This window comes from Caretta caretta, chromosome 10 (assembly GCF_965140235.1).
Source record: "Caretta caretta isolate rCarCar2 chromosome 10, rCarCar1.hap1, whole genome shotgun sequence".
Taxonomy (NCBI): domain Eukaryota; kingdom Metazoa; phylum Chordata; order Testudines; family Cheloniidae; genus Caretta; species Caretta caretta.
In genome coordinates, this window is record NC_134215.1 from 4,363,236 (window position 1) to 4,379,577 (window position 16,342).

At 48.9% G+C, this 16,342-nt stretch overlaps 1 protein-coding gene across 3 annotated transcripts in view; it reads left to right on the forward strand.

Annotated features, from left to right (window-relative positions):
* The window catches only part of NOXO1 (NADPH oxidase organizer 1), a 39,279-nt gene extending 23,103 nt beyond the window's left edge, over positions 1-16,176 (forward strand). For 2 of the 3 annotated variants that reach the window (XM_075117560.1, XM_075117559.1), the window contains exons 2-8: positions 9,304-9,384; positions 9,510-9,585; positions 10,074-10,254; positions 11,341-11,534; positions 12,039-12,152; positions 12,938-13,055; positions 14,042-16,176. In XM_075117560.1, coding sequence (XP_074973661.1) covers positions 9,310-9,384; positions 9,510-9,585; positions 10,074-10,254; positions 11,341-11,534; positions 12,039-12,152; positions 12,938-13,055; positions 14,042-14,795 — 1,512 coding nt within the window. In that variant the 5' untranslated portion in view covers positions 9,304-9,309 and the 3' untranslated portion in view covers positions 14,796-16,176. Of the gene's footprint in view, positions 1-8,741; positions 8,851-9,303; positions 9,385-9,509; positions 9,586-10,073; positions 10,255-11,340; positions 11,535-12,038; positions 12,153-12,937; positions 13,056-14,041 lie in introns of those variants that run through there. The other variant, XM_048866760.2, reaches the window with a different exon arrangement.
* Positions 16,177-16,342: the final 166 nt, after the last annotated feature.

Here is a 16,342-nt window from a genome sequence, read left to right on the forward strand (position 1 = left end):
CCAGAGAGATTGAAGTGTTCTCCGACTGGTTTATGAATGTTATAATTCTTGACATCTGATTTGTGTCCATTTTATTCTTTTACGTAGAGACCGTCCAGTTTGACCAATGTACATGGCAGAGGGGCATTGCTGGCACATGATGGCATATATCACATTGGTGGATGTGCAGGTGAACGAGCCTCTGATAGTGTGGCTGATGTTATTAGGCCCTGTGATGGTGTCCCCTGAATAGATATGTGGGCACAGTTGGCAACGGGCTTTGTTGCAAGGATAGGTTCCTGGGTTAGTGGTTCTGTTGTGTGGTATGTGGTTGCTGGTGAGTATTTGCTTCAGGTTGGGGGGCTGTTGTCATCATGAATAGGTCGGAATATGAACAAGAGGCTGCTCAGCAGCTCTCCAACACCACTTTCTACAAGCCATTACCCTCTGATCCCACTGAGAGTTACCAAAAGAAACTACAGCATTTGCTCAAGAAACTCCCTGAAAAAGCACAAGATCAAATCCGCACAGACACACCCCTGGAACCCCGACTTGGGATATTCTATCTACTACCCAAGATCCATAAACCTGGAAATCCCGGGCACCCCATCATCTCAGGCATTGGCACCCTGACAGCAGGATTATCTGGCTATGTAGACTCCCTCCTCAGGCCCTACGCTACCAGCACTCCCAGCTACCTTTGAGACACCACTGACTTCCTGAGGAAACTACAATCCATCGGTGATCTTCCTGATAACACCATCCTGGCCACTATGGATGTAGAAGCCCTCGACACCAACATTCCACACAAAGATGGACTACAAGCCGTCAAGAACACTATCCCTGATAATGTCACGGCTAACCTGGTGGCTGAACTTTGTGACTTTGTCCTTACCCATAACTATTTTACATTTGGGGACAATGTATACCTTCAGATCAGCGGCACTGCTATGGGTACCCGCATGGCCCCACAGTATGCCAACATTTTTATGGCTGACTTATAACAACGCTTCCTCAGCTCTCGTCCCCTAACGCCCCTAGTCTACTTGCGCTATATTGATGACATCTTCATCATCTGGACCCATGGAAAAGAAGCCCTTGAGGAATTCCACCATGATTTCAACAATTTCCATCCCACCATCAACCTCAGCCTGGTCCAGTCCACACAAGAGATCCACTTCCTGGACACTACAGTGCTAATAAACGATGATCACATAAACACCACCCTATACCGGAAACCTACTGACCGCTATTCCTACCTACATGCCTCCAGCTTTCACCCTGACCACACCACACGATCCATCGTCTACAGCCAAGCTCTGCGATACAACTGCATTTTCTCCAACCCCTCAGACAGAGACAAACACCTACAAGATCTCTGTCAAGCTTTCTTACAACTACAATACCCACCTGCAGAAGTGAAGAAACAGATTGATAGAGCCAGAAGAATTCCCAGAAGTCACCTACTACAGGACTGGCCTAACAAAGAAAATAACAGAACGCCACTAGCCGTCACCTTCAGCCCCCAACTAAAACCCCTCCAACGCATTATTAAGGATCTACAAGCTATCCTGAAGGATGACCCAACGCTCTCACAAATCTTGGGAGACAGGCCAGTCCTTGCCTACAGACAGCCCCCCAACCTGAAGCAAATACTCACCAGCAACCACATACCACACAACAGAACCACTAACCCAGGAACCTATCCTTGCAACAGAGCCCGTTGCCAACTGTGCCCACATATCTATTCAGGGGACACCATCACAGGGCCTAATAACATCAGCCACACTATCAGAGGCTCATTCACCTGCACATCCACCAATGTGATATATGGCATCATGTGCCAGCAATGCCCCTCTGCCATGTACGTTGGTCAAACTGGACAGTCTCTACGTAAAAGAATAAATGGACACAAATCAGATGTCAAGAATTATAACATTCATAAACCAGTCGGAGAACACTTCAATCTCTCTGGTCACACGATTACAGACATGAAAGTTGCGATATTACAACAAAAAACCTTCAAATCCAGACTCCAGCGAGAAACTGTTGAATTGGAATTCATTTGCAAATTGGATACAATTAACTTAGGCTTGAATAGAGACTGGGAGTGGCTAAGTCATTATGCAAGGTAACCTATTTGCCCTTGTTTTTCCTACCCCCCCCCCCCCCCCCAGACGTTCTTGTTAAACCCTGGATTTGTGCTGGAAATGGCCCACCTTGATTATCATACACATTGTAAGGAGAGTGATCACTTTAGATAAGCTATTACCAGCAGGAGAGTGGGGTGGGGGGAGGTATTTTTTCATGCTTTGTGTGTATAAAAAGATCTTCTACACTTTCCACAGTATGCATCCGATGAAGTGAGCTGTAGCTCACGAAAGCTTATGCACAAATAAATTGGTTAGTCTCTAAGGTGCCACAAGTACTCCTTTTCTTTTTGCGAATACAGACTAACACGGCTGTTACTCTGAAATGAGAACTGGGGCACCCATCGCCATTCCAAACTGGTTTCTTGCAATGCTGTTTCACCTAGTAGAGAAGCAGCTTGAGGACGAGCTTGCTATGGACATCCATCCATGAGGAACTGAGCTGAGATCACCTGTTTATTACACACACTATCGAACAGCTATCACAAAGAGTTCAGTGTTGGACAGATTTGACCCAGTGACATAGGATTAGTTAGGTGAGTAATTGACACACAATAACCATCCCAGCACTATTTGAGTGTCCTTTATCTGGAAGGATCCTGAAGGACCTTACAAAGTGTGCCTAGCATCACTGAAATTCAGCTGTGTCTGGAGGATGAGAGTGACTCTCATGTGAGAGAAGCACTGCACAAGATACTTGTGCACTCAGAATGCTGGAAGCATTTGAGTGGGATTCAAACAACCACTGAGAAATTAACTATTCCATGCCACAGCTGATGGAGTTAGAGGAAACCAAACACATTCCTAAAGTTCCCTGCCAGATGCTAGCAAAACCTCTCATCCCAGCCGACATGAAAGGTCACATTTCTTAGCCTTGGCCCTTGTAAACAATATACTTTTAGTCAGCTCCAAGCCTTTTTTCTTTTTTTTTTTTTCCTTTTAAAGTTAGGGCTTGTCTTTGTCGTTAACAGGTGTCTAAAACTTTTCCTTTGTTCTCTTGCAATCAGCCTTCAGGCAGCTGGGTTTTTCATTAAGGGCGCTGATATGTCGTGTCTTTTCACAAATGACTTCCAAGAGCTGCAAAGGGCAGGGTTTGATTCAGAAGATGTTGCGGGCAGAGAATTAAGCTTTCAGGCAGACAGCATTCCAGGCGTTAGCTGCCCCACCCCTGCTCTGCCCAGGGTAGGTACTGATGCTGTTCTCTCCTGGAAGTGGATTGTGCCTCTGTGGCATCTTGAGGCTGACTTGAGAATTTCTCATTTGTGGTTTTTTGGGGGGGTGTTTTTTCTGGGAAGCTTGAAGCAGGTCAGAGTAACCCAGGAGCAAGTCACTCTCGTGTGTACCCTGAGGACTCCCCAAAATAGTACAGATTACTAAACAGCTTGGACCTGAATCAAACACATGCTAAACACATGCTAAACAATACCCCTAGGTTTCAGTGGTTGTGTAGCTGTAAGAGGCTCATTGTGGGTTACTGTTAGAAACTGACTTCTATGGAACTATGCTGATTTACCTAGATTGAGAATCTGGCCCCAGATATCCTTGTGCATCTTTGTTCTGAGACTCCAGTTTGTGCTCTTATGTGGTGCTAAAGATCTGAGCTAGATTCTCCTCCCAGTTACTCTGCTTTGTACATTGGTGTAATGTCACTGACATCAACGGGTTATTCCTGATTTACACCACTGGGAGAGGAGAATCAGGCCCTTCAAGTTCACCTGCTGGGGACATTTCACAAATGATGGAGAGGCAGGCTAGTGGTAAAATGAAGTGGGAACTAAAGCAGCAGACTGGGAGTCAGGGGATATGGGCTTTATAGCTGGCTCTGACACAGACTACCTGTATGACCTTGGGCACATCTCTGAATCTCTGCCTCAGTTTCCCTTGTGTACAATGGGAATAATAGCCCTGCCTCCATCCAATTGTCTGTTTTGTCTCTCTAGACTGTGACCTCTTTGGGGCAGGGAATTGCCATGTGTTTGCACAAAGGGGCCCTGACTTTGGTTGAGGCCTTGAGGTGCGACTGTAATACAAAGAGGTACAGCTGTTGTCCCTCGCATCAGCAAGGCTCAGAACGCCACCGCTGGGGGGTGGGACACATGGCTTCCTGGCACATACTCTCAAACTGGCTTTGTTTGGGGCTCTTTGAGGGGTATGTGTGTGAAAATGAGCAAAGGGAAATCTGCTAGCAGAGAGATCTATGGGGTATGTGGACTACACTCCCCAACGGAAGGGGTGGCAACTTCATTGCTGGGACCTTTAAAACTAGGTGGGGCCAACACTCCCCACCCTCCCTCCCACCTTCCCCGCATCGTGTGGGCCTACCAGGGCTCTCTCATTGTTCAAGTCTGCGGGATCTGATACTGCGAGGTGTCTGGGGAGGATGGAAGAGCCTGGAATGGGGGAACGGAAGATGAATGGGATGAGTGTGACAGGGAGGTGGAATACAATGTCCTCTGTTCTTCATATCGCCAGATTCCCCCCCCTTCCCCATGTTATTCTCCTGTAGTTGTCTACCCTGCCCTGGGTACCCTGGCCTCTGTGGAATCCTGCGCACTGAGCGCCCTTGGGTCAGGCACATCATGGTCGCATTGTTAACTTCTCGGACATGGCAGCCTGTGAGCGCCAGACTGACGCTGGGGTTTCTGTGCAAAGGGAGGTGCTGGCAGCCTGAGGCAAGCACCTGACAGTGGCTCCGTGCCCCATCCCCTTTCTGTCCCTGCATACCTGTCAGGAGGGGCCCAGGTGCAGGCAGAGCTCTCAGATGCCAAGCCAGCCGGGGCAGCTGCAGCAGCCACCCCCTTTGAAGGGAGGGCTGCTGGCTCAGTGCAGCAGGGAGGCAGACAGCAGCCTGAGCCAAGCCCTGCACTCTGTCCCTTCCCTCCAGCTGCCTGCACGCACAGAACAGCCTGAGGGGGTGGGGCAGCCAGCTCATGGCCAGTCTCAGCTATGAGGCTGCATGTCCACCTGCAGGGAAACCACAGGCCCAATCCAGACGTGCAGCCTTGGGGGAAAGGATGCAGCCTGGGGCTCTTCACAGAGGAAGGGGATGAGGCATGGTAGTGTAGCTCCTCAGTGGACGTCACTCCAGTACCTCCAAGAGGGAGAATGGAGATCCAGCCAGCTGGAGGTAAAACATCCCGGCCCTCCTACCCTGCAGCCCCTGCATTGGGCCACAGGGACACCCCATGAGGCAATGCCCCCGGTGCATGCGGCTGCGGCCTGCCTGCCCTGCCATTTCCATAGCGGAACAGCACTGGTTCCACCGGGTCAAGGTGTACCCGTGGCAAGGGAGGACTTGGCCCAAACACATCAATCCAGGCAGTCCTGTGTCAGCAGGGTTCTTGCCACAGAAGAAAATCCATCGTCTCTGTGACTGGGGTTTAGGAAATTCCAGAGAACTGGGAAATGGGGAAGGAGGGCAGAGAAGCACCTCAGCCCCCGGACGTCGCTCTGACATGCAGAACGAGCCAAATTGTATTTGCTGGACATCGGATCAGAAAAGGGAAAAGAAAGAGGTTTGCCAATTCCTAGCCTGAGGCAGTTTAGGGCTAAGTAAATCCTGCAAGGCCAGGCTTCAGACCTGTAATTGCCTAGGGGCTGCAGAGGCAGCTGGGACATAGGTCATCTCTTGTAAGAACAGATCTGCTGCTCTGATTCCTGTTGTCCCACTCTGCCCTTCAAGTGCCTCAGACAATGCAGAGTCCATCCAGAAACCTCTTCCCTGCAGGATGATGGGTTTCTGAGGGGGTAGGGGGTGAGTTATGGGGCTTTTCACCTCTGACTCACAAGCTCGGCTCCAGCCCCAGGTTGGCGGAGACTGAAAGTCCTTCCCCTTTCCTGTTGGGTGGCCTCTGAGGGGAGCTGTCGCTGCAGCTTGCTGAACAGGTGATTACATCACCGTCCTGCTGGGAAGTGACTGTGCCCCTCATGGCTGTCATGACTACGGGGCTAACTGCACCTCTGTCCCCATTCTGGTCTCTCTGAGGGCACCTCCTCCGGTGTTTGGCCTCTTGCCCATTCTTGGCCCCTGGTGGGGTCTCAGCATTCTTCCAGCATCAGCCCAGGAGCTGGGGACGCTCCCCTGTGTACGGCAACTGCTCGTCACCCTGCAACTCCATCCGACTGTGCTCAGGCCCCCTACATTTCCTCCTTTTGGGCACCTGAGCTCAGTGATAGCAACCAGCAGCTGCCTTGAAAGCAGGTGTTTTTATTTAACAGTTGGAATAAAGCATTAGAGAGAGAGGATTTTAAAACAATTGAAGGCTGCCTCAGCCAAATACTAGCCCACATTCAGTCTCATCTAATCTGATGCTCATTGCAAGCTTCGTGCTAGGGGTTCCTCGTAAGTCAGGAGCAGAGCGGGACCAGCTCACATGAGCCCAGCGAGCCCAGATCCTCCTGAGAGTCTGGGAAGCAAGTGGCAGGTTTTGGAATTGAAGGGATGGGAATCACAGCCCCAGGGGATTGTGGGGTAGCACTGGCAGACTCTCTAGACCCGAGTCTGGCAACCCGGACTTGAGCTGTGTCTACGCTGCAGCATGCCTGGGCTCTGATGCGCATCACAGGAGGATCGGGCTCTGACTCGCCCGCCTCCAAGGGTCCACGGGCCCAAGTCAAGAGGGGTTATTGGTCTGAGTCAGACTCATTTCTGTGTGGAGGGAATGGGAGCTTGGGCTCGAACCTGAGTCTGCACCGAGCCTGCACTTAGTGTGCAGCGTAGACATACGCTGTGGGACTCCGGCTGGTTCCTCTGGTGCAAACAGGTTTGGGTGCTCCCCAAGGAGCCATTAAGGCTACTTGCTGTGACGTTGTCTCTTAATGACCCTTAAGTATAAGCTGTTAGAAAAGCCTCCTCTCTCTTGCCCTAGCTGGTAGGCTGTGCTAGCCAGATAGACCCTGCGGGTGACACATCCACCTCCATTTCTGCTACAGACACATCATGCTAGAAATAGGGCTAGTTACAACATTAATAATCACCAAAGAGCAGGAGCTGGGGACGCTACCCAGGTTTATCAGGGTTTATTATTGTCATGATCTATGGAACACAGTTCTTCTGGAGGAATCTATTCAAGAAATTAACTCTACACTTCAGACTCAAAGAAAGAGGCACAGCTTGAGTTCCAGGTTTGTCCGTCTCGTTTACCAGGGACTAGAGCCCGGCTAGAGCTCATGCAGAATGCAGTCACAGCTAGAGGCTGAGTAACACATGGGAAATACTTAACCATTACGATATCTGTGGTCTGGAAAGGTCGCAACGCACTCTAAGGTGGAACAGAGCAGATTTAATAGCAAATCTACACAGTGTAGGATAGGATGTGAACAACTGATTCAACTGAAAATGCAGGGGAAACAGACTCTACCACACTGGAATTTGGCCAGGGCTTTGGGGTGAAGATCTGTTTCCTGGTAAAAAGCACCTCCGGGGCTCTCTAGTCAGGCCCTCAGTATTCCAGCTTAGCCCAAAGACAGCACCTTTAGCAGCACAGTGCCTCCTAATGCCTGACTAGGGCATTGGTTCAACAGTGACTGAGGGAAGAACCTCGCCTGCTGAATCTTCAGTGCTAGTTCCTGGAGTGCCTGGGTTTTCCTTGAAGGCCGCCCCAGCCAAATACTAGCCTAGCTCAGCCCTGGTTAGCTAAAGGAATCTGGGGGCGTGCCTTGCAGCACAAGGTGGCATGGCTTCTGGGAGCTCCCATAACTGACCAGGCGTGGAGCCTCAGCTACCCCATCACCCCTAGGTCAAGCCTGAGACACCCTGGCATGGGGGTTTGTGTTTAGGAAGGTTGCCCAGCCTCTTGCCTGTGCTATCACCACAAGAAAGGCAAGGTGGGTGAGTGAATATCTTTTACTGGACCAACTTCTGTGCGTGAAAGAGACACGCTTTCAACTACACAGAGAGTGCCTTGAAAGTTTGTCGCTTTCACCCACCGACATTGGGCCAGTAACCGATCTTACCTGACCCACTTTGTCTCTCCCACATCCTAGGACCAACATGGCTACAACAACACTGCAAACTATACCCAAACGTGGCATTAACACTCCATAGCCCTCTGCGGCTAAGTGCACCTGCTGCGTTAGTGAGCTGAATATGGTATTATGCGTCCATTGCAGTGGAAGGCAGTGGCCCACACAGTGCGAGCAAGAACATTTTACACTGCTGCCTCTCCCCGGCCCCCAGCAACTTTCATTGGCGGCATGTTCAAATTCTACAATTAGTTTGGTCTATCCCAAAGAATCCCTGTATTTGTTGCCCAGGCACACAAACTCCACCCAACGCCCAGGGATGCCTCGCTTTCCGTTGCTCTGCTCGAAAGCAAAGAGCCAGACAACATAAAGGAAGCTTCCCCCCAACATTTGTGACTTCGCGCTCCAAGACTGGCAGCCAGTCGTACTTGCTTCTCAAGGGAGCAGCCTACAGTGCTGTCAGTTGAGAGGCATGTCGAAATTGGCAGATCTTGGAATTTCTGGACCTCGTAAATTTCTGGGTGGATCAGGAAACAAAAATTGGTTGTTTAGCTTAAATCTGATTGGCTGGAGCAGCCAGGGCCCCTCCCTCCTACTCCTAAATATTTAGTCTGCAGAAGGCAGGTGCCATAGCAGACTCTGCAGAGCTTGAGCCAGTGTGCAGTGAGAGCAGCATCTGCCTGTAGGAGAGATGAACTGTTGCCGGTACCCTGTTGATGTGAAAGCGGTTGGCTTGATGCAGTGCAAAAAGCAGAAGGTACTTTGATCTGAGTCTCTTTCCTGGAAATATATTGACCACTGCAAATTAGGAAACTTTAGAGCTTTTTATTTTACAACTAGAGGGTCATGTTAGCTCTTCTGCTTGCCAATAGTGGGATCACAAAGTTATCAGCTGGGACAGGAAGAATCTAACTTTTTCAGGGCCACATCTTAATAGAATGGCTGCCTCTTGGCTTCCCTGCCTTTCCATCCGTGATCCTGTACATTACCTCTAGCTCCTTCAGTGATTCCTTACAGGGAAAAGTAACTCTAGGAAAGGATTTAGCTTTTTAAAATTATTATTATTTTATTTTATTTTAAATGTGCCTTAACAGCTGGAAGCCAGCACTCTTGTCTCTGCAGACCCCCAGCAAGAGCTTGGTGCACCCCCAGTCTGGGAATCTCAAACCGCAGCTAGGGTGATCAAAGCCTGTTTTATTCCCTTTTTCAGAAGTACATGATGGCTGTGTCCTGGTCAGACCGAAACAACATTCTCATCTATAGGACTTTTGAAGAGTTTAAGAAATTTCATGTAAGTTAACAAATCCCTGGAAATGATTTCCATACTGGTGTTATTTTGTTGCTGCCATTATTGGCAGGTGGGAATGCCATTGCTCATTCTCTTTCTTTCCTTTCTTGCTCTCTGGGGTCACTCAGAAAGTATTGAAGAGAAAATTCCCCATAGAAGGTGGTTTACTGAAGAAATCTGACCGGAGCATTCCAAAGTTTAAAGGTAAGGGGATTTGATAAACAGGAGAGAGGGAAGGGAAGACCAACAAAAATGACTGGAGGGGTTGGAGGGAAGACCCTGAAGTGGCAAGGGGACTAGAGGTCAGTCACTGGGTCAGAGCTGCAGCTGGTGCTGATTTACACCAGTGCAGAATCTGGCCTATTGTTGGCTTAAAAAAGGAACACATTTGGTAATTAACTTTCCAGTTTAAATATTGATCCAAGCCCTTTGCAACATGATACAGTGCAACCTTCATGCATGATCAAGGGCAAATGTAAGGCTTGATACAAAATAGCACTAACTCCAAGGCAAAAGCCATTGAAAATGGTGAGGAGAGACACAACAATATTTACAGTAATTGATCCTGGTTCTAAATATGAAGTCTCATACTGGGATGGGAATTAGCAATGTGTTGGCAGAAGGTACTGTGTACAAAGCAGTAGCACGTTATAGTCACTTGCTAACAGTGTTTTGCTTCTGTCACTTCAAAGATGCAAAATTGATGCAGAGAAAGAGCAGGAATTTGAGCAGGTCAGTGGAGAGATTGAAACTGCTGGAGACTTACTCCCAGGAGCTGCTGAAAGCGGATGCTAAGGTCTCCCAGAGCGAAGATGTGATCCAGTTTTTCAAAGCTCAAACCCAAGACCTAGATCCTTCCTTTCCAGAAAACAGGTACTGATGGATTACCCTTCCCCGGCTTTTCACATTTCTGTTTCATAAACAGGGGGAAGGGAAATTTCAACACAAAACATGGAGAAAAAATTATTTTTTTTTTTCCTGGAGAACGTTTTCCATTTTGTGATCCACTCTGAATTAATTAGTAATGCAGGAGGACTGAAGTGACATTGAATGATAAAAACACTGATAAGTTTTCCATAATGCTTCCCCCTGTTCTCCTTGCACCTTGATCCCTTTTTCCATTCTTACTTTTTTCAGGATGCAGAACTTTGCATTTTCTAGATATTGCTGGTTTCACTCAGACCACCGGTATATTTGTGCAGCAGAGCAGAAATAAAAATCAGCCAATATTTTCCTTAGTAATAATGTCTCTCAGCAATCTATGATCTGCTTCCCTGCCTGAGATTCTGTATTAGCAACTGCTTTTCAAATCTAGAGAGCTAGCTCATTTGAAATCATGGTTTTCAATTGGCAAACAGCAAAACAATAATAATGAACATATTAAAAATGAGGCAGTTTTCATTCTAGATCAAAGCACGCTCAGAAACAAAGTGAATTTCAGGGTTTTGATGTCTTGCTTAATGCAAAATGGATGGAGCAAGTTAATTACACTTTTGCAGACAGACAGAAAGCAAACAGGCAGGCTAACAACCTGTGTGCACCATGCTCTGACTCTTGCAATTCAGAAGGGTCATTACAAACCCCTGCAAAGTGGAAATGCAGATACTGCTAGGAGTGTGGGCCAGTGGTAAGGGACGGAGTATGGGAACCAGGGCCCTTTCGAGGTTTATTCCCAACTCTACGACTGTTTCACTGAGTGAGTTTGAGCACCTCTCTCAAACTCTCTGTGCCTCAGTATCCCACCTGTGAAATAGCCATAAGAACTCATGTGAGAGGACAGCTATGTTTGGGAATGTTTGCTGAGTGCTTTGAGATCCTATGGATTTAAATGATGCCTACCTGTTGTCCTGGCTTTCTGCATAGGGGTAAATTGCACCCAAAGGATGTTCCTGAAATTGATCCTAAATGCAGTCTCTCTCCTGGCTGCAGAACAAACCAATGTCACACTTTACTTTCCAGCATTATAATTATGCCCTCAGAAATGGGAGATGGAAAGAAAGACCAGCCCAAGCAGCAGAACCCCTCTGTTACTCAGCCGGTAGTCTCCCAGAGCTACAGCTGCATTGAAGCCTATGAAACCAAAGACACAAAGAACAGACCCTTCAAAGTTGCCAAGAAGGAAATTGTCGAAGTGTTAATCAAGGACATGACCGGTATGTCTTGTATGGTTGGTTATTTTCTGGTTTTGGATGTGAATTCTAGAGATTTTTAGACTGGCTTGTGGCCTGACAAAAATGTGTGTTTGTGTTTTGTTTTGTAATATGGGGTGTGTATACTGGATGGTATAACTTACCTTGTTTAGGACTGTAAATATTTTATCAAGAAGAAAAGAACAAGTGAAGTAGGATTTTCTGGTTGGTGGAACAAGGAGTGCAAGTGTCAGGACTCCTAGGTTCTATTCCTAACCTTGGGAGAGAGCATGAGTTGGGGGCTCCAAGATCCTGACTCCCAGGGCTGCCCCATTTATAAAAACAATGGCAAGTGTTAGGCCATTTAATATGGGGTGGTTGCCATCTCCTCTATAATAATTAACAGAGGGGCTGCAAGCTTCAATAATGAATGGCTGAGAAGCACTTTGACAGCAGTGTCCAAGTGCAATGTATTGTGTTATTAAAAGTGCTCCTGCATTACATGCTCCCTCCTGCTGTTTGCTGCAGGGTGGTGGCTGGTGGAGAACAAGGATCAGCAAATAGCCTGGTTCCCAGCTCCATATCTGGAGGAGAGAGTAACTGGGGAGGAGAGTCCAAATGCCAGAGAACTGGATGAGGAGGGTGAGTCTGTTTATCCCTTGCTGTGGCTCTGAGCTTTCCATCACTTGGGGCTGCATGTCACTACACTGACATTTCTCCCCTAAAAGTAGGTCCTGCAAAAAAATACATGTTTCAGCTCAGAATGAAAAACAAACACATCACAGAGAGGAGACACGAGCTGGTGGTTAACACCCAGGACTGGGACCTGGGAGACCTGGGTTCCAGTGCCCAGCCCTGCCACTGACTTGTTGTGTGACCTCAGGCAAGTCCCTTATAGGGATGTCTATTTAAAGCTCACACTCATCTGAACACGTTTACCTGTTGTCATTACAAACAGCCCTGTGGATGACAATTTTCCCCAATTTGTTTCCTTTGTGCTTTTGACGACGACAATTACCCTGTGGGTCAGTTGGTCATTTTTCCGGACACCCAACTGGTAATGGGACTTGGGGCCAGGGGCAGCACTTGGAACCCACTTTAACTTCCTGAAGACTGACTAGATTTGGAGTTGACATGGTGTCTTTTAGCCCTAGGCCTTGGTTCCTCCATCTCCGTAATCCTTACCCACTGCAAAGGGGCTTTGTGAGGCTCAATTTTTCTAATGCGTAAATTCACCCTTGTCCAGAGGGCCAGTCTAAAGTGACGCCTAGACATTGGGCTGGTCCCTCCATCTGGGGTGAATGATCCCCTAAGGCTTGTAAGTTCTGCTGCCCAGATGGCAGGCAGTCCAGAGTGGTGTTCCTACACTCTATCCAGGGCGCTCTCTTACCTGCAAAGCAGAAATTACCCCTTCCTCTTTCTTCCAGGGACTCTGTATTACGCCATGCGGGCCTACGAATCTCAGAAGGCCGATGAGCTCTCTCTGAATGTCGGGGTAGTTGTGGAGGTGCTGGAGAAATCTGACAATGGCTGGTGGCTGATCTGGTAAGGAGGTTCTCTTCCCCCATCCCCCTTCTGAGTCAGCGCTCCATGAGAGAGCCCGTTAGCAGCGGCTCACTCATTCCCAGCCCTGGGGAGGGTGTGCAGGGACCTCTCAGCCTTTGGCAGTGACCCAGACTGTTTTAGAGAACTCTCTCACCCAGGCAGGGATCTTTCCCCTGTCTTTCTGTCTAATACACAGGAATGGGCTGGACTCCCTTGAAGGGTCGGGGGTCCAGGGACTGAAGGACTGCACTTGGGGACAGCTAGCCCTGTGCTGGGGAGCCTGTCCAGTGCTGCTTGGGAGGAATTAAGAATCCTCAGTGAAACTTCCAGGGCGAAATCCATCTCTCCCCCACAAAACCCTGAGTGAACGGACTGTGTGTGGGGAAGCAGTCGGAGACTGGCATGGAATTCATGCCTATGGGCTGGGATGGCAGCCATCGACCCCAGTACACCGCTACCCTAGCTGCAGAATCTCTATGCGGGCATGGATACGGTTACCCTGGCAGCACCCCAGTGACCCCTCTGTGCTTGTCCACTGAAAGCTGGCATGGATCCCGTCAGGGCAGCTTGCAGGGCCCCGCTCCCTTGGGATGGATTCAACCCCAAAGGCTCTATTTGAGCACACCATTCTACACGTCCCATGGGTCTCATCTGTCATCGAATCATAGAAGATGAAGGTTGGAAGAGACCTCAGGAGGTCACCTAGTCCAATCCCCTGCTCAAAGCAGGACGAATGCCAACCTTGTCTCCCTTGGCTTTGGTGTCACCAGTTCTGAGCTCGCTCCTTGTCTTCCCTTTGCCCAGCCCCACCCCAAGTTCTGTCCCTATCTCCCAGGTCTGGCGTAGGTGGCTGGTACCTAGCACCCCCCACCTGCATTTCCCTGGGATGGGAGTGCCCTTAGGGACTCTGATCTCCCCGGCATGGTTGGATCACACGTGAAGTTGCCCTTATCCTTAAGTATTGCCTTCCCCTGCTTTTCCCTCAGGTACAATGAGCGCACTGGCTACATCCCCTCCATGTTCCTCCAGCCCTATAAGAACCCGCACAGCAAGTTCCAAACAATGGTGAACACTGGCCTCTGTGTGTCCACCCCTAACCTGCTGCAGGCCGCCAGCCTCTCCAACTGGAGTTCCCTCCCCCAGCGCAAGACACAGGCAGGGGACGAGCCCCCGACTCGCTCAGCGCATGAGAGGCCCATAAAGGACAGGGATCCTCCGAGCAGAATGAGATCGAGATCTCTGAGCGGCCCGCTGCCTGCGGCAGAGAGCACAGCCAGCTCCAACCTCACGTGTGAGCTAGACAGCCTGTCTGTTAGTTCTGGGAGCGGGAGCGAACACGGCTTCAACTGGGATTGGAAGGCAGTCTCATCAGGGTCTCTGCCTGGAGTCAAGCAGGCTGGGGCTGGCCTCCTGCAAGCGAGCCTAGGTCAAGCCTCGGCCAGTCGAGGCAGCAAAGCTCCTCACCTCACCAGCAAGGATAGGAATGATTCAGGCTTTGAGGAGGAGTCTCCAAGCGACTCAGATTCTTTCCTTCACAGCCCAGACTCTGCTGCCAGCATCCCCAAGGTGCCCGTGCGACCCGCGGTCCAGGAAATCCTCCAGAAATGCAGCACTGTGACCAAGAGAGCCATGCAAAGGGCTGCACCCAGGCCAAGCCTGCAACCCTCCCCTCACCTCCACCCTGGAGGGGAGACGTGTGCAAAACCGACTGATGCTCTAGACCATGTGTGCCTCCGATGAGACTCCGTTATCGCCCTGAGCTGGAGGGTGGAGACTGCAGTAGCTGAAATTCCTGACATTATCCTGGCTCAGCTGACTGAGAGGATGGACTCAGCCTTTAACTCCTGGTTGGAAGCTGCTCTTGCATGGTTGCTTGACTGGCTGGTTTGCACTAATACACTGGACTCGCTGTTCACACAGGAAGAACTGGAGGCTGGAATGCCGCAGAATTGTCTCTGCTGCAGATACTGCACCAGATCCGCAACTGGCATAAATGGGGTCATTCCACTGACTTCAGTAGAGTTGTTTACACCAGCTGAGGCTTTGGCCCACTAACTGGTTAAGAGGTTAAACTTTAGAGTTAAATTAATCCCAGCCATCTGCCTAAGGATTGCTTTGCCCCATTATTGGGGCATGAAGGGAACTGAGGCCCAGAGGCTAAGTGACTTGCTCAAGGTTATGCAGAAAATAAGAGTAGGAAATTGAACACTGATCTTGTAAGTGCGAGGCCAGCACCCAAACCACCAGACCAGCCTTCCTCTGAAAGACTTGTACTTAAGTGCAGTGTTAAATCAGTGCAGGCTGGGATCAGTTTGCTTTACACATTGTAACCACATCTCTCACACTTCAGCACATGTATTCTCTTAGGGTCCACTGCAGCGTTAGGCGATTCAGTCCCCACCCTTGTAAACAATCACATTTGTTGGGAGGAGAGGGAGTTCTCTGACCCAGACTTTCTTTCGCTTATTTCGGTAGAGCCAAGTGAATAATTCATAGGAATCATTTATTCAAACTGTCCAGTCCTCTGCTCTGTCCCCAAATTGACCTGCGAGCAGTTTGGAATGTTGTTGAACCATGAATGAATTCAATGCTATTTGTCAAACCGTTTTGGTGAATCACACTGGATCTGCAGATTGGCCACCAGAACTGAAAAGTCAAGCTGTTAGGCAGCTTGGATGGCTGGCTTTATCCTTCCAAGGCGGGTCTGTACGGGCTTGGGCACGTAAGTCCCATGATCTCACTTATCTATGTGAATGACCGTAATTATTTGGATCAGGTCTTTGGTGTGAATTTTCCCCCTTATGAGCTAAGTGTTGACTGCCAATGAAGATTCTCTAATATTAGCTTAAATTCACCCTTTACACAACCATTCCCACCTGTAAACTCACTCCTGAAGATGCTCATGGGAAAACCTATTTTTAATTCAAAGGCGCTTTAAGCTATCCCACCCCCGAGCAGTAATTTAATTACCCTTCCATAAATCTGCTATTCTGACTTTCTGAGACATGCCTGTGAGATCACAATGAACCAAGCTGTTTTGTTCAGCTTGCAAGGTATTTATTGTTCTAAATTACATGTATTTATGGCTTGGTTTGGATTAAACATATGATAGAACCTCTCAGTTTCTTAGAACTCGGACACAGTACTTGGTTTATTTTACATTTCAAGGATCTGTTCGTTTTAGGAATTAAAATTTGGCAGGTGATGAGTTTGGAGGGTGATGGGTACAGCCTAGGAACCTGGGCCAGATCCTCAGCTGCTGTGGATTGTCAGAGCTCCTTGGGGAT